The following is a 22,518-nucleotide window of genomic DNA, read 5'->3' on the forward strand; positions in this document are numbered from 1 at the left end:
ATTATCTCCAAAAATTAAATTAAATTAAAGAATAGTATCTTAAACCACCTTATTTAAAAAAAATCTTAAGAAAGCGAAACTCAGGGGCAGCTAGGTGGCATAGTGTATAGAGCACCAGCCCTGAAGTCAGGAGTACCTGAGTTCAAATCCAACCTCAGACAATAATTACCTAGCTGTATGGCCTTGGGCAAGCCACTTAACCCCATTGCCTTGGAAAAAAAAAAGAAAGCAAAACTCAAAATTAAAATTATCTTGATTGTTCTATAATATATCAATCTGTTGGAACACAGTCACATTTTCAAAACAAACTTTAAGGCAGAAATGACTATATAAGAAAGGCATATGCTTGCTACTCACCTATCTGACAAATGGAATTTTTCTTTCCTTCTTTTTCTTCACATCCAGAGAAAACAGAAGATCAGTATTATTTGTATTGTACTTATCACAAATAAAAGGAAAGTGGCATTTAATTATCTCCTGAGCCTACAATTTCTTTCAAATCCTCTGTTTTCCAGAGTTATGGAAGCTTTAGGGGAAGGAGTTGTAAGTTTGTTTCTCCTCTCAGAGTCATGAATCATACCAAAGAAATATGGTCATGTAGAGAATAAAAGAGTGAAAGGGTCATGTTAAATTTCTAAAGTGTTCAATTTAACATGAACTCAGAATTTTAGCAAACTGGAAGGCACCCTGGAGGTTACAGATGTAGTGATGACCCCAGAGAACTTCTGGGATTTGCTCTGGCCTTTGGAAGCATCTGGATTCCAGACTTTCATCTTTCTGAGTCAGGTCTTTGTTTCCTGCCTCCTGCTTAGCATGGTTCCTCATTTAATCACTCTTCAAAAGAAGACACATTTAAAATTCCATTTAAGGTTTCTTTATTTTCTTTTCTTCATTTTTACTTTAAAAGCCCCTGTGGGGGGGGGCACATGAGTACGTGTGACTCTTTTTTAGGCTAAGGGACTAAGAAGATGTTCTGCTTTAGTTGATATTCTACTCACAGTGTGACCCTGGGCAAGTCAAGTCTCTGCCCATGGCCCCCAGACTGTTCTTTAAGACAATAAATTTCTGAGCAATTGCTGTTATGAGTTGGTAGAAGCTTCTAGGAATTCATGATCCAGATATAATCACAGGTCTTAAATTAAAAAAGAAATACTTTGAAAAAGAGATGGAGAAAGGTACTAAGAGATGAAAGAAAAATATATGTTGAGAAAGCCAGGGAAAGTCATTTTCCAGGTTTTGAATTTTATTTCTCCCCTATCCCTCAATTTGAAAATTTACTTCCCTTTTTATAATCTGAAAATTGTACTATGATGCCTTGTAGTATTTTATCATAAAAGAAATACTTCACCCACATCATATGTTTTTAAAATAAAAATCATCCTACTAAAAGTGTTCCCCCCACCCCACCCCCACTCTCTGTCATGCCCTGATTGCTGAGCCTTAATCCTAGCTCAATTGTAAAGCTATATTGGGACTCCTTTTTGGAACTCTGAAATCCTAGAACTTTAGAGATAAAAGGAACCTTGGTGATAAGCTGGGCATCCACCTATTTCCTGTCCCTTCATTTGACATATAAGGAAACAGAGACCTAGCTATGCAAAGCAACTTCATACAAGAATTTGTATGCTCAATTTCATGTACAGAGTTTTAAAAAAGCACATCTTTGTCTTTCTATAACTTTTATCTCTACATAAATCCTCTCTCTTTTCCCTTAGCCTTAGAGGCATTCCATGTAACAAAGAATAAAAAAGACAAAAAAGACTAGTAAAATTAACCAACCCTGGTCTTGCTGACAGTGTATTCAAGGTCCACAGCCATCGTTTCCCATCTAAGCAAAGAAGGGAGAAAGATAAATTTTCTTACCTCTTCTTTGAGTCAAAATTTGTAATTATAGTGACATAATGTTTTCTTTTTTTCTCCCATTTACATTGCTGTAATCATTGTGTAGCTAGTTCACCTGGTTCTTTTTGCTTCATTCTGCATTGATTTATATCAATCTTCCCAAGCTCAGTTCTTCATAAGTCGTCATTTTTTTTTATTTTGTAACAAAGCTCCATTTCATTCACTTATCAATTTTTGAGTCATATCTTAATTGATGATTATCTACACAATTTCAAGTTCTTTGAGGAGCATTTTAAGGAAATTATTTCTCATTCTTGCTTAAGGGAAATGAGGGAACTGTTACTCCCAAAGCTTTAAGTCCTCAACTTTACATAGCTTTAGATAAAAAATTTACATCCATTTGCTCCTGCTCAGGTACTTTTGCTTCATAGTTTTTAAAGTTGAAAAGGACTTGAGAGACCTTTAATAGAGAGGGAAAATGAGGCCCAGTGGTGAAAAGTCACTTTTCCCAAGAACCCAGAGGTAGCAGGTAGCAAAGAAGGATTCAAACCCAGTTCCAATTTCTCTTCATATCATGTTCCTGCCACTGACTTGCTTCCCTGATTTTTGTGATAAGATAATACAAGAAATCTCATTTATTTAAGTGCCTGCTAGTGATTCTTGAAAGACAAATGAAATTAATCTTTACAATATATGAGATGGATGTTTAGATAACAAAGCAAATTAAATTGGAGAAATATTTAGCCTAGTTCAGAAATTATTTTTAAACACTAAATCTTGGGGCATTCTTGTTTCTGGATCCTGGTTCCTGAGTCATTTAACCTTAGGCAATCTTCTCCTTTGGCACTGTGGTGAAGCCTCTGGATGGGAAAAGAAAGGGAATAAGCATTGATTAAGCCCCTACTGCGTTCTAAGCATTGTGCAAAGCTCTTTATAAATGTGACCTCCTTGGATCCTCACAACAACCTTGGGAGATCAGGGCTAGTATTGTTTCCATTTTTTAAAAGAGAAAATTGAGACTTAGAGAAGTTATATGACTTTCCCAGGGTCATCCAACAAAGTATCTGAGGCAGGCTTTGAATTTGGGTGTTGGACTCAGGTTATTATAATTGCTAGAGCAGCTCCTAGGACTCCCAAGAGCTGATTGTTAAATATTCAGTGTGAGCACCTATAGCTAGGAAATTGGCAAAAGCCACAAATCAGGGCCTGGTTTATTATTTTGTTAATTGTCTAGATTTAAGAGAGTGATGGGGAAAAGACATTAATAATGAACTTTAAAAGTATACTCTATACTTTTTCCCTCCATAAAGCTGGTTGTTAAAAATTCCCTGATTCTATGTTCATTGCACTGAACACCTGATTGCCTACAGATAAAATGTAGACATTAGAAATGATATAATGAAAGAAGAAAATTTTTGCAAACCAGAGTAAATTTAGAGAATGGAGAATATGGATCAATAGCCTCCTGTGAGAAATTAAAAAAAAATTTTAAATACTTTTTAAATGTTTTAATTCATGTTCCTCCTCCAGGACACACTACTGGACTCTCCCTGAACAATGACAGACTATATAAGCTTGAATACTCCACTGAAGTGCTTGTTACCCAGGTTGGAGAACCCCTCCAGGAAGGTGCAGGCTACAAGATTTCTTCCAATGTGGATGTGGTATTACTATGGAGGAATCCGGATGGGGATGATGACCAGCTAATTAAAATCACAGTGAGCATTTTCTCTTCTTTACACTGAAAACTGGCATGTCAGGGGAAATCCTGGAGATGGGCAGCCACCCAGAGTGAGTGGCCAGGTTCTTATGTGTTTGTAACCAGTCACTAATGTGGATCCCAGGGTTTTATCTCCACAGAACTTGGTAACTATATTCTGTACCACTAGAAAGGTGTCTGTGCACCACACTTTAAGGAAAACACTGGTAAATTAGAGGATGTGTTAGAGAGATTAATTAGGTAAATGAGGGATCTTGAGATATTTAGCCTGAAAAAGAGTAGACTGGAGTGGTGAAGTAGGACACAACCATCTTCCAATATTTGTGAAGGATTTCTGTAAATAAGACTTATCAGAGGATCACTGAGCTTAGAGGAAGGATCTTTGGGAACCAATGAATCCAACCCTCTCATTTTATAGATGAGGAATGTGAGACTAAGCGCAGGTTAAGAAACTCACCCAATCTGGTCTCAGACACTTAATAATTACCTAGCTGTGTGGCCTTGGGCAAGCCACTTAACCCCATTTGCCTTGCAAAAAAAAAAAAAAAACCTAAAAAAAAAAAGAAAGAAACTCACCCAAAGGCTTTCAGTATTGTTTCCCTTTTAATTATTATGTCAACTGCATAAATTGTTTTCTTGGTTCATATAAGTCTTCCTAATTTCCCTAAATTCTTCATTTTCATCATTCCTTATTGATATAGTGTTCATGCATCACAGTGTGTTCAGCCTTTCCCCAAATGATATGAACTCATTTGGTTTATAAGCATTTTTTTAAATAGATGGGACGTTACCCTCTTTTTTAAAACCTCCTTAAGGTATCTGAAGTTCTTTCTTATAATTTTTAATGTGTGTAACTTCAGAGGGAAGAAGCAGGATTAGTGGATAGAAGTTATAAGGAAGTAGAAACTCTCAAAATCAGGAAGAACATCTTAGGCATTGGAGCTGTCCAGCAATGAGCAAACAGGGCTTCCCATTACAAGAAACATTTGAACCAGTGCTGCATTCGGCTGTCTGGCATATTGCAAAAGGGATTTGAGCATGAACTGGCGCTGTTGGATGACTGCCCTTTAAAGGGCAGATATTCAAAGCTTAGGGAACAACATAATCAAAGGTTGAGAGAGAGCAGGAGAGCATACATAGACAGTATTTAATCAAATTTGGCTTGAGCATTACAGGGGATGATATAAGTCTAGAAAGGTTCAATTCTGGACACCACATTTTAGGAAGATTATAGATAGGGTGGTGGGAAACATTCAGAAAAAGACAATCAGGATGGAGAATGGTCTCCTATATAGTCATCGAAGAAACTGGGATGCTTTGCATAGAGATAAGAAGATTCATGAAACATGACAGCTGACTCCAAGTATTTGAATGGCCCTATGGAAAAGAGAACAGATTTGTCCTCCTTAATTCTTGCAAGCAGAACCAGGAGTGATGAATAGAAGAGACAAATTGTTTAGTCTTGTTGTGAAGAAAAACCTTCTAACAATTAAGGCTATAGCCAAATAGATTGAATTGCACTGGGAGGTAATGACTTCTAGCCTCCATTGGGTGACTATAAGCAAAAACTACAGACCACTTTGAAGTGTATGGTAGAGAGGGAACTCTTTTTTACATATAGGTTAGACCAGATGTCCTTCAAGGAACTTGAGAGACCTTTATAATCCTGAAATTCTCTTATTCTGTATAATATTATAGTTTTCTGAATTATATGCAAATTAAAATCAAGAAGGGATTAATCAAGAAATACAAAATAGTATAGATGAATTCTACTGAAATCTCTGACATCTTAAAAAAATCTGCCCCCAATCAAATACATATTTGATCTTAAATGATCATCTTTGTGTGTGTGTGTGTGTGTGTGTGTGTGTGTGTGTGTGTGTAGCAATTCGATTAAGTGACTTGCCCCAAGGTCACACAGCTAGGCAATTATTAAGTGTCTGGGACTGGATTTGAACTCAAGTCCTCCTGACTCCAGGGCAGTGCTCTATCCACTGAGCCACCTAGTCGCCCCTTAAATGATCATCTTAACCATTTCCTTAAACCTTATAGCTTTTGGTGAAGCCAAATCTTAGAGGGAGAAAATCCATAGAGTTTATACTTCTACTTCTGTCTACCTTATTATATTCTACTTTCTGTTTACCTTATTATAGCCTGTCCCATCTCCCTTGCTCTTTGGTGATAAGATATTTCTCTAATTTATTTTTCACTTGGTTACAGATAAAAGATGTTAATGTTGAAAATGTGAATCAAAGGGAAGGAGAAAAGAACATCTTCAAGGGAAAAAAAGTTTCCCAAATCATAGGAAAAGAAAATTTGGCAGCTTTGCAAACACCGATACTTCTCCATTTGACTCGAGGAAAGGTAAGAAGCAGTTTTAAAAGTCAGTCTTCTTTTTCTCCATCCTTATCTTTGCTTCTCTTCTACAGAGAAAGGACTTGTGATGTCAAAAGAAATGGAAAAAGTTGCTCATAAATAGATGGTTTAGACTTCTGTGACATCATAGAGAATCCTAGACAAAGCTAATACAATAAGGTTCAAAAGTTGCTCTGCTACAATATATAGTGTAATAAATCAGGACACTGGATTTATTTTTATTTTTTATCCACCTAGGATTGCTATATTTCTGAAAATATTTTAAAAGAAAAATATATGACTACTATTCATCAATAACATATAAACATCAGGGAAAGTTGTATTACATAGTAAATTAAGAAGTTTGCAAAGATGGTGGAATGTGATGATCACAAAAGGTTAGAGAAACGAACAGAAAAATGATGAAAATTAAGATTTAAAAAACCAATTTGATAACAGATGACAGATTCAGGCAAAAATAGAAAATAAGTAGAGTATTGCTAAGACAGGTTTAATTTCAAAAATTAAAAGAATTCAGAAATTACATCTAAATTTAAAAAATGTTTCAACCTAAAAATAATAATGATGATGATAGTTGGTCTGTATATAATACTTTCAGATTTGCAAAATGCCTTATGTACATTATCTTTCTTAGTCCTTACAGTAACCCTGTGAGGATGACAGAGAATATCATCCCCATTTTACAGCTGAGGAAACAGGCTTAAAAAAGTTATATGGCTTATGACACAGCTATGTGTCAAAAGTGGATTTTTAACCCAGGACTCTTCTGGTTTCAAGTCCAATATTCTTTTCACCCAAAAAGAACAGTCTATATTATTGTATTATTGAAAGTTAGGTGGCAAAGTTGGTAGAGTATGAGCTTAGAACTCAGATTCTGACATAGAAGCTCACCAGCTTTGCAATCACTTAACCTCTTTCAGCTTCAGTTTCTGCATTTGTAAATTGAGGATTATAACAGTGCCCACCAAGTTATTGTGCCATGTGACTGTGGGCATGACTCCACCCAGGAAACTCTCTACAACCATGAGTTATAGGAAGGTGCTGATGTGCATTGGCAGGAAGAAGTTTCCACCTTGGAAGTTGTCAATGTCAATAAAATCACAGTCCTGGTTTAAAAAAAAAGCAACAAGCAAGTTTCCTAAATATTAAAAAAGGACAAATGAGAGACAATGCAGCTTAACTTCTACCTCAACAGCATGGAAGGAATGATCATTCATATTAGAAGTCAATGTTTGTAGAAACCTGGGGGTAGCTGAAGTTTCTCCTGTAGGAAGATTTTCCTGTTAGGGAAATCTATGCTCTTTGGTGGAGTTGTGACATCCTCCCTTCTGGTTCTCCTCAAAGATCTGGTGACCCAACAGTCATGTCCTTGATGACATGGAACTGTCTACTTTTCTTCTTTGTTTCCTCCAATCTAGCAAGACATTTGTGCCAATACAATATTGAATGACCTATAATCTTAATAGCTCCCAAGTGCCACCTGAGAGCAAAGTCTTTTGTTACTCACAGAACAGATCAGCCCATGCAGGTCAAAGGCTGCAATGTGCTTGCCACATCATTATTTCGGCAACTCAAAAACCTTCACTTCCAGGGAAGTTTCTTGCTTTAAACCCAGGTTAAAGTACATAATAGTATCTTCTAATGCAATGATTATAGGGGAAATGTGATGTTGAAGCCTGGTATAAATTTTAGCCATGTCAGCATCCTCAAGAATACTTGCTTGGGCATCTCGTTCTAATGTGAATATGAAGGTATTGCCCAGCACCTCAGAGGTTTGTCAAAAGAGTTGAAAACTCCCCATGCCTGCTTCAGAGCTCCCTCAGCAACTGGGCATGTGACAATCTCAGTTCATCACTGCAGGACTGGGCTTCCAGGACAACGTGGGTTCATGGTCTGTTCCCTCTTTCCCTGAGGGAAGCATGACCAAGTGGAAATAAAACTTTGGTTATACCATGCCTCAAAACTGATTTGATTGTGAAGTGACATTTTCCAGTTTGGGATCTCAGATGATCAAATCCATTAAATAAGGACTGGTTTTTCATCTTGAGCCAAAGATTTCACCCTGGAAATTGACTATTTCATTTTGCCTTCTGCCTCTGGTGAAGTCAGATGGAGTTGTTAGTTCATTTTGTTTTAAAATTCCCTCTCCTGCTGGCAATATATGTTTTTTAAAATTCTCAGCACAATCTGGTACCTGCACTGGCTCCCTTAGAGCACTTTAAAGTGTCAGTTAGTCAAATCAACAATTATTTATTAAGTGGTACAAGACACTGTGGATACAAAGAAAGACCAAGGACAGGCTCTGCCCTCCAGATGTTCTCAGTGAAATAGTGAGAACAACAGGCAAAGAACTATGTACAGATAAGCTACAGACAGGGTAAATGAGAGATAATCTTAGAGGGAAGGCATCAGAATTAAGGGGGATCAGGAAAGACTTCTTTCAAAAGGTGTAAATTTAATTGGGAAATCAGAAGACAGAGATGAGATGAGAGAATATTCCAGGGATGGGGGAACAGTCAGTGAAAATATCCAGAGTGGGAGATGGAAAATCTTGTGAGATGAGCAGAATGAAGTTCAGCATTGCTAGATCACAGGGGTGCATGGAGCTGGGGTGGTGGTGGTGGGAAGGTCTGAGGAGGCTGGGAAGATAACAAAGATCTTTCAAAACCATCTGATGCTGGAGGGAAGAGGGAGTCACAGAAGCTCATCAATTTTTTTTGTTGCTTCTTTTGTATGCCATATTATGTTAGCTCTATACCATTGGGATTTTGTGGGGAAGCAGTGAAGGAGGTGGGGGTGAGCTTGTGAAGAGAAATAGTACCTGTGATTTCTCTAGGACAGCGAACTCCAGATGAGGACATTACCTTCATCAATGCTGCATATTGTCTCTCCTCTTGGAGAGTTGCCTAAAGCAGAGGTATCAAATTCTCAGCCTGGGCAACTTATCTAACATGTATCAGGAAAATTTTAAGAAATATATATATATATATATATATATATATATATATATATATATTTAAATGTTTTCAAATTAATAAAATAAAATACAACATAGATCACATTAAACTGTGGTTTTATAAGGCAATGTGCAGCCTGTAAGGATCCATTTGAGTTGACGCTACTAATAGAAGACTGAAGGACATTAATGATTTGCCCAGCATGGCAGAACTAGTGTGTGTCAGAGTTTAGCTCTCTATCCATTATGCCATGCTGAATCATCATTTAAATATGACAATGTATTGGGAATTTACTTTCAAATTTCGAGTTCTTCTTCCTGACAGATGTTTTTGCCTCTTGCTTGAAAAACTTCCCCTTTTTCTTTCACTTCACCACTCCTTCCCTCCTCCATTCAAATGGATGGAAGATCTGATTCATGTTTGCTAGATCACTTCTCTTCTTTTGAGTCTTTTTATTAGCCTGAAAAAGTTTCTCAGTAATAGGGACTTGGTTTTTATTCTCTTAAAATTCGCTATAAGCTCAGAGAATTCAAGCAGAAGCATGGTTTTCCTGGGGAAAGCCTAGAGATAATTCCCACTAAGTTTAATAGCATCTAATTTCCTATCAGATTATAGTCTGAAAGCTTTCTTTCAGTCCCTCTTTCCATCTGTGAACACCCACTGCCCCTCTCCCTATTTACAAGTCAGTAACAAAGTGCCCCTGATGGGCCAAGGACCCAGGGAGTACCTTCAGAGGACCATTCTAAGCTTTCATGCTGCCATCTCACCTGTTGTGACACTGTGGCCTTCATCCTGCTATGGTGATGCAGCCTGCTACCAGGTAGCTGCAGGATAGGACTGTGGGCTCATCCATATTTCAGATCCATATTTCTGCTACTGTTCTCAGAACAAGCCCTCCACCTCAATTTCCTAATCTACAAAGTGTGGGAGTTGGACAAATATCACCTAAGATCTTCAGTTCTAAATCTGTGTTCCCGTATGTCTACCCTAGACAAGGAAAATCCAGGCTGCCTCAGGTCTCCCAAACCTTGCCCGTCTCACTGTGAGAAGTTGATATGAAGAATGGAAAGAAAGTCTCCCTTAAGATTGCATCTCAAACCTAGGAGTTTTGATTTAGAGCTGAAAACTACCTTCAAGGCCATCTAGTTTGGTCCAGTATTCTTTAGAAGAAGAATCTAAAACTTAGGGAGGTGAAGGGTTGCTAAGCCCTCCATCCAGTAACCCAACACAGTGTGCCCTGATTAGGATTTTAAGCCCAGCTCCAAAAGCTTCTCCATCATTATCCTGTTTGAGAGTCACCATTCGATTGTGTTTTCTGAAATCACCTAGATAAGAATCAAATCTCAAATCTTCCAGTGGATATAAAAAGCATGCATACAAAGTTATACATAACTTAAGTCAATCAGTGAATAAGCATTTATTAAGCACCTGCTGTCTGCCAGTTCCCATACGAGACACTGAGAATACAAAAACCAAATAAAAGTCTTTTACATTTCATATGTGACATTTTATAGGAAGAGGCATAAATAAGTATATATGTATGCATGCATAGATATATATGACTACCTACATGCATGCATATATCTTTAAGGACATGTAGGTACATAGAATCCCAAAATTTTTAGGGCAGTTTTAAACTATTAAAGACTTTTAAGACACCCTTTGTATAAAACAGGTGTGTGCTAGAGTTGATTCAAGTCAGAAGGAGTTCTAGGACCATTCTGGACCCCCTGATAATAACCTGAAGGTTTAAGATTTGGCCTAAGATCTAGGCCTATAGGCTTCTGAGAATAACTAGTAACACTGACACCATTGCTACCTTGGAAATATGTTGGGTGTCTTCAATACTCTCTAGGGCCGTCAGAATCTAAGGACCATCTAAAGTCAGTAAACGTTTGTTATCTAAAAGTTGAATTAGAGAGCCATGTTACAATTAAAAATCTAAGCAGGTTGTGTAGGTTGGCAGGTTGTGTTCTATGATGAAGATACACCAGGAGATTTTCCTACCAGATTCCAACACTAGCCCTTTGAAACTTCTAGGAAGTCAGCCAGGCCGGCGATCCCATGTGCAGTCGTAATCTGCAGTCGTAATCTGCATTCCATCATGTGAGAAGTCAGTCATGGTCTGTTTCCTCACGCAGGGGCATGCAGACCTGCGATTCGCTTGACTCCTGGAAATTATCCTCACCTAGCCTTGGCTCAGGAAGTGTGACTACATGCCAGGCATGCTGTCGAAAAATGGAGAAAGACCTGGTTTATGATATAGCGCATTAGAAACTCATCTTTGGGGTTGTTAGATAGCCGGTGATTTGTTTGAGAATATGAGATCGTGTGTTTTCAGACACTGAGGTCACTGTTCCAATTCCCTTTACCATGGGGTGAATGCTAGCCTGACATGGGTGGGTTCAGCCATTTCAGGAATTAGGACAGGTGACCGTTTAAATGTCCATTTTATAAGTAAATTTGTTACTAAGCTTGGGTATACCTAGGTAAAGAGAAGCAGAAGCTTGAGGCAATCACCTGCATACCTGCATGGGTAGGGGAAAAGGTTCTATACTCCCCTGGCAAAGTTAGGAATGACTTCTATTAGTTGTATCTGGGAATAATTGCTCAACTTTCCCCTTCACTTTGTGAAGCCACAGTTTACATTAGGGAGAGAGGGATGAGGAAGAGTGAAGGTCTGTATGAATACCATCAAATAAAATTAGGTGGTTTTTATTATGAATAAAGGCTCATTTGCTTGTACCTCGCAAGAACTTTGGAGCTCACAACATGACAGTCTAAGGGTGTATACACTTTGGATAAAGGGCAGTCAGAGAGGAAGACACAGGTCTACTGCTGCCCTAAGTAGCATGGGACCCACTGTGGAATTTCTCAAAGGAATGGAGCTCCAAGACTAATAAAATCTTGTAGGTTTTTATAAGGTTCTCATTGGGGTCCAGCCAGTTCAGTCATTGCAGGAAGGGGGCCTGGACCAGGGAAATGGTATTGATGCATGCTAGTTGTGGGGAGTGAGGGGGAGGCATTCCTGGGGGATTGATGCTGAGTTCAGATTCAGATGCTCTGCCAGAGGAAAAGGAGCTTCCGGCTGTTGCCATTTGACAGGTTGACCCAGGGGTTTTGAGCTTCCCTGGAGCTTCTTCATTTAGTGCGGTGGTATTAGTCGAGGTCAACAAGCAATAGATTGGGATCACCCGCTGGTCTCAAAGACTGATCTCTAGCTGGCCACTTTGAACATGTTAGGGTTTGTAACTGAGAAAGCGTTCTTGTCCTCTCTCTAAGAGGGACTTTGCTTTCTGCATTTCCCTTTCCCATCATCCTTCTGATCTTAAGTTTTCTGTAGAATGAAGAGCAGCTCCTCTTCACCAAAAAGTTAAAGATATTAAGGGGAAGAATCTGGTTCTTTTTGCCATTAATTTGGTGAGCTTTGATGGATAATTTGTCTTTCTTTTGGATTATTTCTATTATCCCAGGTTACAGACTACTACTCATTTCTAAGTGAACCAGTGGCTGTACAGAATCTCAAGAAAGGACTGGCCAGCCTGTTTCAGCTGCAGTTAACCTCTGGAACCGCCAATGAGGTATGTACAATAGAAGGATATCATGAAATAGATCTCATTCAGCAAAAGAAAGAATGAAGCTGGTGCCCTAGATTATTATTTAATTAGCTTTATTTTCTACCAAATTCCTTTTTTATTTTTTAAATTTAAGGCTGTAGGTTTAAGTGACTTGCTCAAGGTCACACAGCTAGGCAACTATTAAGTATCTGAGGCAGGATTTGAACTCATATCCTCCTGATTCCAGGGCCAGTGCTCTATCCACTGCACCACCTAACTGCCCTGTTTTATTTTCAAAGAAAAAACTCCCTACCCCTTCACATCCAAAAAACAAAAAACCCCAAAACTCATAATAAATACAAAACTGTATGTCTCATTCTGTGTCTTAAATCCATTAATTCTCAGGAATTTTGGTTAGTCATTGCACTGACCAGAGTTTAAAGTCTTTTATTTTATTTTTAAAGTTATTATTTATTCTGAATTTTTTTTTAAATTTGAGTTCCAAATTTTCTCCCCTCCCACACTCCCACTGAAAAGGCAAGTAATATGGTATCATGCAAAGCATATTTCCATATCAGCACTGTCACCAAAAAGGGAAGGAAAAATTAAGAAAGTAAAAAATTATACTTCAATTTACACTCAGAGGAAGTTACCATTTTGTCATTATGAGTCCTTTCAGAACAGCTAAGTCGTTAATAGTTGATCATCATTATAACATTGCTGTTACTGTATACAATGACTTCCTATTGTTGCTCACTTCACTTTGAATCAGTTTATATAGGCCTTCCCATGATTTTCTGAAGCCATTCCCCTGATCATTTCTTATAGTATAATAGCACTCATCTCTATCCTTTTTTCAGTCACTCCCCAATTGATGAGCATCTCCTAAATTTCCATTTCTTTGCCAACCCAAAAAAGATCTTTTATAAATATTTATATATACATTTAGCTCTTTTGCTTTTTTATTTTTATTGATCTCTTTGGAGTACAGACCTAGTAAAGCTATTACTGGATCAAAGGGTATTTACAGTTTTATAGTATTTTGGGCATAGTTACAAATTGCTCTCTGGAATGGTTGGACAAGTTTGCTACTCTATCACCATTTATTAGTGCCTATTTTCTCTTATCCCCTCCAGTATTTATCATTTCTGATAGATGTGATATAGTACTTCAGGGATTTTTAATTTGCATTTTTCTAATTATTAGTGATTTAGAGCATTTTTCATATGATTATAGATAATTTTACTTTCTTCTGTTTATATACTTTGACCATTTATTGAGAAATGGAGCTTATTTTTATAAATTTGACTCTGTTTCCTAAATATTTGAGAAATGAGGCCTTTATCTGAGATACTGGTATAAAATTGTATATTATTTCATTGTCTATATTATGTAATTTCCCTAATCATCTCTTTAATTAAATTTGGCTCTGCTTTGGTTTTGTCAGAGATCATAATTGTTACACCTGCCTTTTTAACTTAAAAAGTATGTCCTTCTGTCTCAAGAGTGTCTCTATTAAACAACAGTTTGTTGGATTCTAGTTTCTAATCTGTTTTGCTTTTTGTAATTTGTTTGAGCATTCAGATAGATCCATTGCCTAGAAAAGAAATATTCATGGAAAGAGGACTATTATGAAACCCTATACAAGGGGTTCAGACCCAGGCCAAGAGAGATAGTCCAACCTGTTTAGAATGGAGAGAGAGCCCAGATATATTCAAATAAATACAAAAAGCTCTGGAACCATCATTGGAATCTAGTGGCAGAGCCCTTCAGGCTTGTACTTCCAAACCTATAGCAGCCTCAGCTCTCAGGAGTTGACATGAAGGCAAAGTCTCGCACATTTTCCTGTGTCCTGTTATTGCCAGGTATCAAGAAATGGGAATACATTTTGTTATTCCTGAATTTCTTGTGGGGTATGTCAAGAATCAACCAAAAAGCATGAAAAAAATCACCACATGCTAGAAGAAATGCACACTTGGATTTCCTCCTCTCATTCCAGCTGACTTAGAGAAAAATGTGATTGTATGGTTGTAAGTCAGGGTGACCTTCTCTTAGAATCAAGTCATAAATAAATTCATTCCAAATGAAGTTTCCTCTTTTTAAAACATTTAGGTGGACATTTCTGGGAATTGCAAAGTGACCTATCAGGCCCATCAAGATAAAGTGACCAAAATTAAGGCCTTGGATACCTGCAAAATTGAAAGGCCTGGATTCACCACCCAGAACAAGGTATGAGTCAGTTCTCTAACTTCAAAATATCTAGAAAGCTATGCTTTGGGAAGAAATGGGGAAGGAACCAGCATTTATTGAGCAAATCCTATGTGGCAGGTACTCTACCAAGCACTTTACAAATATCATCTCATTTGATGTTGACTTGACAGAATAAGTATGAAAAGAAAAGATAGATAATAAATGGTGGAACTATATTGAGAGTCTTTATGCAGTAGAAATTCCACTGCAGATATGCCTGCCATGTAAGCCAAATGGATGGTGATTTTTTCCCCTTAACTTGATCTAGAAATAAATAACTGAATCTTCTTATTTGTTTGTTTTTTTTACGAAGTGCTTTTTCTCTCTTTTCTCTCCACATCCCCACAGGTTTTAGGGATCAGTTCCAAAGCAGTATCTATGACTACTTATAAGATAGAAGACAGTTTTGTCACAGCAGTCCTGGCAGAAGAGACCTTTGCTTTTGGTCTCAATTTCCAGAGATTGACTACAGGCAAAATAGCATCTCGGTAAGATAAAGAAATAAATATTTGGAATTTACATTTTTCTTTGCTGCTCCCTAATTTTAAGAAAAACTTAAATATGTTGTTCTCTTCAGTTCATTTCTCTGATTGGCATAAGTTTTAAAAGCAAAAGCTAAAAAAATACTTGTACTTTTCTGTTTTTTAATTGTGAGGGAGTGTCTTATGCTGAAAAAACACAATGAATGATTCTAGAAGAAGAAGCCTGACCTGGCTGAGAGATGGTCTTGGAATTACCAGGGCCTGGGTTCAGATCTTTCCTCTGACCCACTGATCATGTGACATTGTATACATCCTTTAATCTTGAAGTGATGGGTGCTTCCTTCTTGGCAGAGTTGGTGCTACTCTGGTTGAGAAAGCTTCTCCCCTGGAAATTTCCTAATTCTAGGAAATCACAGGTACAGTTAGAAAGGAAGGAAGAAAGGAAGGAGAAAGAGGATAAGAAATTATTTGCAAAGGAAACATGTCAGATACTTCCACTCTTTGGTCTACATTATTTACAATATCTTGAACCTCTATTTATACTTGTTAGTTTGATTTTTAGATTGTTTGGGCTGAAGAGCAGTTCCCATGACACTGGATCATAGAGGAGAGCAGATGACACTTCCCTCGCATTATTTGACCTTGTTCAGATGTGAATGTTGACCATGAGGCCTTTTCCCTTGGTTGTTCTACAGGCAGAAACTGGAGCTGAAGACGACAGCAGCAGGCCCAGGGCTGATGGCTGGAAAAAAGGTCGCTGCTGTAGTGAAGGCTGTGGATTCAAATTATGCATCCATGCCCCTGGTTGGGCAGCACTTCGAGAGCCAGTGCAAGCGCTGTCCTGCTGTAAGTTTTCCTAGCAATTTCCTTCAGCTTCCATTAACTCTCAACATTTATTCAGCATCTGTTGAATGTCTGACATGATGCCGAAAAAGTCTCTCCTCGGGGAACTTACATTCAGCTGGGGACAGGGGGGAAGCAGACCATGTACAGTGGATGGGCTCAGGTCAGACTCTAGATCTGTCATGGTATAGAGAGTTGTTGGTTATCAGTATGGAAGCAGAGATTCTTAACCCAGGGTTCATGGATGGGAAGAAAATTACATATTTATGCCTATATAATTTTCTTTGTAATCCTATGTAATTTATATTATGCATTTAAAAACATTGTTCTGAGAAGGGGTCCATAAGTTTTATCAGATTGTTCACTACATCAAGAATGTTAAGAACCCCTCTTTTAGGGAGTTGCCCAGACCACTGACAACTTGTCCAGGATCACATAGAGGTGAGATTTGAACTTAGATCTTCCAGGCTCTGAAAATAGCATTCTATCCACTAAAATATATAAACTATACACACAATAATTTCATAAGAGAGAAAGTGCTAAAAACTGAAAAGATCAGGAAATGCCCCATGAAAAAAGGTAGCCACACTCTACTCTTTTAAAGTAATAATCAGTTGTTTTTTTGAGGGAAGTTAGGGAGGTGAGCACAGAATGTATCCCAGATTTGCAAAGTCTCATAGGTAGGAGATAGACTAGCTAGTAAGCCAGTTTGTCTATGATGGGAAATAAGGGGATTCATGAAATGGAAACCAGATGATGGAGTCTTTAAATTTCAGGCTGAGGGGTTTCTCTGAGAAATAACAGGGGTGGGAGTTGGCATTGAATATTGCTAAGCCATGATATGGGACCTGATCACAAATACATTTCAGGAATATCAGCTTGGCGGTTCTTGAGGTCAGTTAGGAGAGTATTAGAGTAATCTAAGTTCTGGGTGAGGGTCCTGAATGCTGAGTGAGGATAAACTTGTGAAAGAAGTGGATAGGTGAGAAAGATGCTGTGGAGGATGGTATGAGACCTGTCACCTGGTTGGATGTGAGGGGTGAGGAAGAAGAAGCAGTTCAGGGTGACTCCCGGGCCAAAATAAGGGAGTTTGGAAAAGGAATGGGTTTGGGACAAACTAGAATGTGCTGCCTACAGGTCCTCCAGGTGGAGATTTCCAGCAAGTAATCTAGGACTAGAATTCAGGAGAAAGATGGGAACTGGATATTCATATTGGAGATCATTCTTCACAGAGATAATAATTAAACCAATTATGGATGATGAAATCACTAAGGTAGAGTGTATAGAGACTATGACCAAAAACTTGTATTTTTACTAAGTCTATTCTAGAAGCTCTTGGATGTATTCCCTAGGTTTGTGGAGAATAATAAACCATCCCTGAGGGGTGGCTAGGTGGCACAGTGGATAGAACACTGACCCTGGAGTCAGGAGTAGCTGAGTTCAAATCTGGCCTCAGACACTTAATCATTACCTAGCTGTGTGGCCTTGGGCAAGCCACTTAACCCCATTGCCTTGCAAAAAACCCTAAAAAACTAAGAAAAATAATAAACCATCCCTGGGTTGTAAAGACTAAAGATTATTTGGTTTGAATCTCAATAGGGACACCCAATATACTCAAGCTAAAATTCAGAAGCTAAGGGCTGTCTTATAGAACAGAACCTGAGAATATAATAAAGGTCAGAATCAAGCCATGCTTTCCAACCCTGTAGATTGACCTGAGTTGCTGTATTCCAAAAACAAAGACAATTTAACTTTTAACCTTTTCTAATCCAGTTCTAACTGTTCAAACTCTCATATAGCTATTATTGTGCTTTTCACCATAGATTCTATATTTTAACTAAAAGCAGTTACAACTATGTTATGGAAGAACCTCGATAATTAACACTATTTGTAGGACAGAAATTAAAGCAAGGATTTTTGTTTGCTAGAAGTCTTAAAGGACAATATGGAACATTTTGATTTCCTATTTGTAAAGAATTAGAATTAAGGCACTGAATTCAAAATTATGGTGTCTGATTCATAGTATGGAAAACCCTTGGGGGCATGAGAATTCTCATTTCAGAGTTGAGATCTGCCGCTCTTAGAAAATTGTTGTATTTACAGGAACTTGCCAAATCACCATTAAAAAAGGTCAGTCTTGTGCTAGAACACAAAAATTTTATAAAGAACTGCTGAAAAGCAGAAATGTTATATAATTCTTTATTGACCACAACACAATAAAAATTATAATCAATACATTTGAAAAGATTCAAACCTAGAGGTTAAAAAAACAGGTAGCTCCAATAAACTCTGAGGCATCCTTATCCCAACTCCCAGATGAGTTGGGTCACCATAACTTCATTGGGTCATTGTAGAGGTCTAGGGATAATCCCTGGGTTAATTTAATGATGTCATTGATTCAGGCTCTCTCACTGCCCAGATTATAAATTGAAAATTCATTTAGTAAATAGTTTTAAGAAAGAAGTATATACTAAGATGGTTCAATGAGATCAGCTGGTATAAAACATTTATAACAAACTTTTCCTCCAGTACATAAAAAATTCAAGAGAAAATGGGCTTAAGACTTAGATTGCACCTGTTATAAAAGGGTGCATCTTCTTCTCCCTTTCATGAGTTTCTCAACAACTTCCCCTCAGGTGGGGTGTGGTCTCTTAGTGGGATCTAGTACAGTCGAAGCCCAGGCTGATTGTGGCTCCTGGTGATGGAGACATTGCCAGGCCATTCGGCTAATCTCCTGGGCTCACGGTGCCTAGATACTATGGGAAGACAAGATCCTCCTCCACCAAAGTGGGCAAAGGAGAGATAACTTTGACTAGACCTTTTCTTCCCTGCCAGGAAGGTTCTTGTTAGGAGTCTCAGCTAGAACACATCTCAGTTTCTGGAATCCCATTCCTTCTCAACTACTACACAATTTTCAGTGTGGGTCCCATGGGTCCTGTCCAAATTTCTTTGGCCCATCTAGTTGTGATGCTTGTGCAACCAAAGACATTTTAGCACTTGTTCTAAAGTCTATTTGTGATTGATACAGGCTATGACCTACTTTTACAAACAAGTCACTGAAATAAAAGGTAATTTCATCAAAGAAAATGACATTAAAGATACAATTTAAAAAATTTAATGATAGTCAAACTACATTTAGGAGAAAAATCTATATCCTTTTAGAATAGATCAGTGAATTAGACAAGCAAAAAAATAGCTGTTCTGAAAAAATCAAAAGAGATTGAAATCAATTGAATCAATGAATAAAACTCAGAGCTAGTTTTTTTAAAAAATTAACAAAATAGACAAAACATCAGCTAATCTTATTTTAAGAAAAAAATAGAAAATCAATTTAGCTAAATCAGAAATGAAAAAAAAGAGAATTCATAATAAATGAAGAGTACATATACTTCTCCCACTCTCTATCCCAAACTTTAAAAACAGCAAGTCTCTAGTGAAGTGACTAGAGACATTTGTGGAAAATATTAAGTTAACTGAGGAAAAAGAAAAGTATTTTGGATTTTATACTTCCTGAATCATCTAGGGATGAATATAGCTTTCCCTTTTTTTCCTACTTATTGGCAGAGCCTGGCCTTATTTTTAAACTATAAAACAAGGTGACCTCTACATGAGTCACTACTAGTTTAGGTCTGTTAGGCTCAGTAATTCTGCTTGAGTTCGGTCGTTTCTGTAAACTAATAAAGGGATAAAACATTGCAGTGATGTATGTGGTCAGCATAACGGGACAATAACAAAAGGGTGTTGTGGGGGATGGAGATTTTGCTAACATATTGGCTTATGTTATTTGAAATTTATAAAAGAGACTTTATTCTAGGGAAAATTATAAGCCCTTTATCAATGATCCTGAGGCTGCGACATCACGCTGAAGGTATTGGGTCTGAACTGGCGGTCCTGTTTTTCAGCTCTCTGAGTTCTGGCAGACCACAAGAAAGCAAATGCAGCCTGACAACCTGGCCAAAACTGACTCCGTCAAAGGCTTCTTAGATCTTATCCAGCACTTCAGGAAAGCCAAGAAAGAGGAGCTGCTTCAGATTCTCAAAAGTGAAAAAAAGGAAATTCTGTAAGTCTCTGGAGCCATCATAGGGGGCTTTTCTAAGGTCAACATGAAACTGGGACAAATGGTTTTGGTTTTTTTTTTTTTACCTTGATGATTGTTAAACAGAGAACTGGATTGAGAGCGAGGCTAATGGATTTGACTGTTTTGTTCTATTGGACACTTTTATCATGACCTTATGCCACAAGGTAAAAACCTAGAATCACTTGAACCTGAAAAAAATTTCATAGTAATTGTGCTTTATAGCAATGAAATCTTTTTCCCCTATTTCTTTCTTTCTTTTTCCAACAACAAGTAACAGTAGTTTTCAACAATCTTTTTTTCACTTTACATTTTTCTTCCTCCCTCCCTTCTCCCCACCCCCCCCATGGAAAGCTCTGCATCTATAACCATGCTAAACATAGGTCCATATTAATCATGTTGATAGCAGTGAACGCTTGAGTCTTCAACAACTGAGACAGAAACTGGTCCTGTCCTTGTACACAAGGAAGCAAGCAAAAGGCCTGGTCCAGTGCCTAGTCTGCTTAATTGATTGATTGATAGCCAGGAGAGAGCTGGCTCCGCACTTTTTGGGTAGTACTGATATGTTGACTATTAAATAAGCTCTATTTAGCTTAAATAAACTATATTTTACAAGATTCCAATCGTGGGGGGCGGGGAAGGAACCTTCAGTTGAGAAACGTAATTTAATTTAAGACACAAATGAAAGGGCCAATCAAAAAAGAATTTATTAAGTATTGACAATGTTCTAGTACGTACAGTTGACACAAAGAGAAATGGAACAGTCCTTTTCCAAGGAACTTGTTATTCTAATGGGGAAAGATGAAACATTAAAAGAAACTTTGGGGAGGCAGGGAGGGAGCAGTCCCCTTGGGAGGTCATGGTGAAAAAATCGAGAGTGCTGGGGTCAGAAGCAGAGCTCGGAGAGGATGCTCGGCCTTTCCTTAGAATAGAGTCCTGGAGGAACTCCCCTGGGGGGAGGAGGGCCCCAAGGGCTGCAGGGACGGCCTGGGGTGGGGGAGGCCAAAGGAGATGGGCCACGAACCCTGGAAAGCCCCCTCAGCCCTGAAGAAGGAGCTGAGCCTGGAAGAAAGTAGGAGATCTTCCAAGGCAGGGAGAAACGGGAGTAGCAGTCAGACTGCACTGATGCAGCCTCTCCCATTGCCCTGTTCAACCCCCCTCCTCACCCCCACCCCACATATTCAAGGTGAAATGAAGAGCTTGGTTAAGTACCCTGATTATTCCTACCAAAACGTCTCCCACAATTAGCTGACTATTTCTGAAGAGAAGTGAGATTCAAGAGAGGCGACCTGTGTTGTGGACAGACCCCTGAGCTCGGAATCCCTCGAGTCCCCGCTCAGCCCCACCCTGGCTTTGGGACCCCTTGTAAACCAATTTGCCTCTTACTGCCTTCAGACAACTCTCAGAGCCTAAGCGGCAGCAAGTGTCCCAGGAAAGGGGGTGTGGAACCTGGAGTCAGCCCCAGCCTCAGACCCTCCCCAGCTGAGGCCCTGGGCCAGTCCCTCCGCTTTGGTCTGCCTGCTTCCTCAACTTAAAATGGTGATAATAACATCCTTGCCCCCCCCCCCCCAGGGGTGTTCTGCGGATCAAATGAGTTAACATTTGTAAAAGCCCTTAGCACAGGGGCTGCTGCAGAATAGAGACTTTTGTTGTCATTTAGTCATTTGAACCAAGTCTGACTCCTTGTGACTCCTTTGGAACTTTTCTTGGCAAAGATTTTGGTTTGACATTTCCTTCCTTAGATCATTTTCCAATAAGTCCTGAATAAATGCTTATTCCCTTTTCTTTCTCCTTCCTCATCTACTTGTTCCCTGTGTCAACTAAAATCACTTATCTTCGTTGGGCCTGAATTGTCTAATTCATTTGTGCATAGATGCAACCTGTAGCTATTCAACCCAAATCAGCAGACCATGCATTACCCAAACCTGATCAGTCTATGCATGATATTAGATTTGTCCATTAGCATGGAGAAAATATGAACCAGCTGTGTTCATAGACTTACAGATGGAAGAATATAGAAAAATTATAGCTCCTAGAAGGCAGCTGGGAGGTCATCAGATCTAACCCCCCCCCCCCAATTTAGAGGTGAGGAAGACAAAGCCCCAAATCACACACAGCTGGTGCTTAGTAAAGAGTAGAGCTGGCATTGGGCCTCTTTCCCTCACACCCCACAGATGGAGTCAGTGGCTGCAAAGATATGGCTGCTGTATATCTAAAGCATTGGATTTCCTTTGAAATCTTTAAAGTATTTGAGCTTTATTATAGAAGGATCTGCTGTTTGGAAGGAAAGTCTGTTCTTTAAATGATTATTTACTAGTTTGAATCTATTTTCCTTCTGATATGCTAAAGGAAACATTGTGTATGGACATGAATTAAGTATTTATTTGCAAAAGAAATCAGATATAAAGGGCAAATT

General features: G+C 38.4%; 1 protein-coding gene across 1 annotated transcript in view; it reads left to right on the forward strand.

Moving 5' to 3' along the window:
* Positions 1-22,518, forward strand: part of MTTP (microsomal triglyceride transfer protein) — a 61,659-nt gene that overhangs the window by 7,575 nt on the left and 31,566 nt on the right. The window contains exons 2-8 of the mRNA XM_074228098.1: positions 3,373-3,560; positions 5,783-5,926; positions 12,369-12,476; positions 14,565-14,681; positions 15,051-15,190; positions 15,880-16,030; positions 19,930-20,087. Of these exons, the coding sequence (XP_074084199.1) occupies positions 3,373-3,560; positions 5,783-5,926; positions 12,369-12,476; positions 14,565-14,681; positions 15,051-15,190; positions 15,880-16,030; positions 19,930-20,087 (1,006 nt within the window). The remainder of the gene's footprint in view (positions 1-3,372; positions 3,561-5,782; positions 5,927-12,368; positions 12,477-14,564; positions 14,682-15,050; positions 15,191-15,879; positions 16,031-19,929; positions 20,088-22,518) is intronic.

This window comes from Macrotis lagotis, chromosome 3 (assembly GCF_037893015.1).
Source record: "Macrotis lagotis isolate mMagLag1 chromosome 3, bilby.v1.9.chrom.fasta, whole genome shotgun sequence".
Lineage (NCBI taxonomy): Eukaryota > Metazoa > Chordata > Mammalia > Peramelemorphia > Peramelidae > Macrotis > Macrotis lagotis.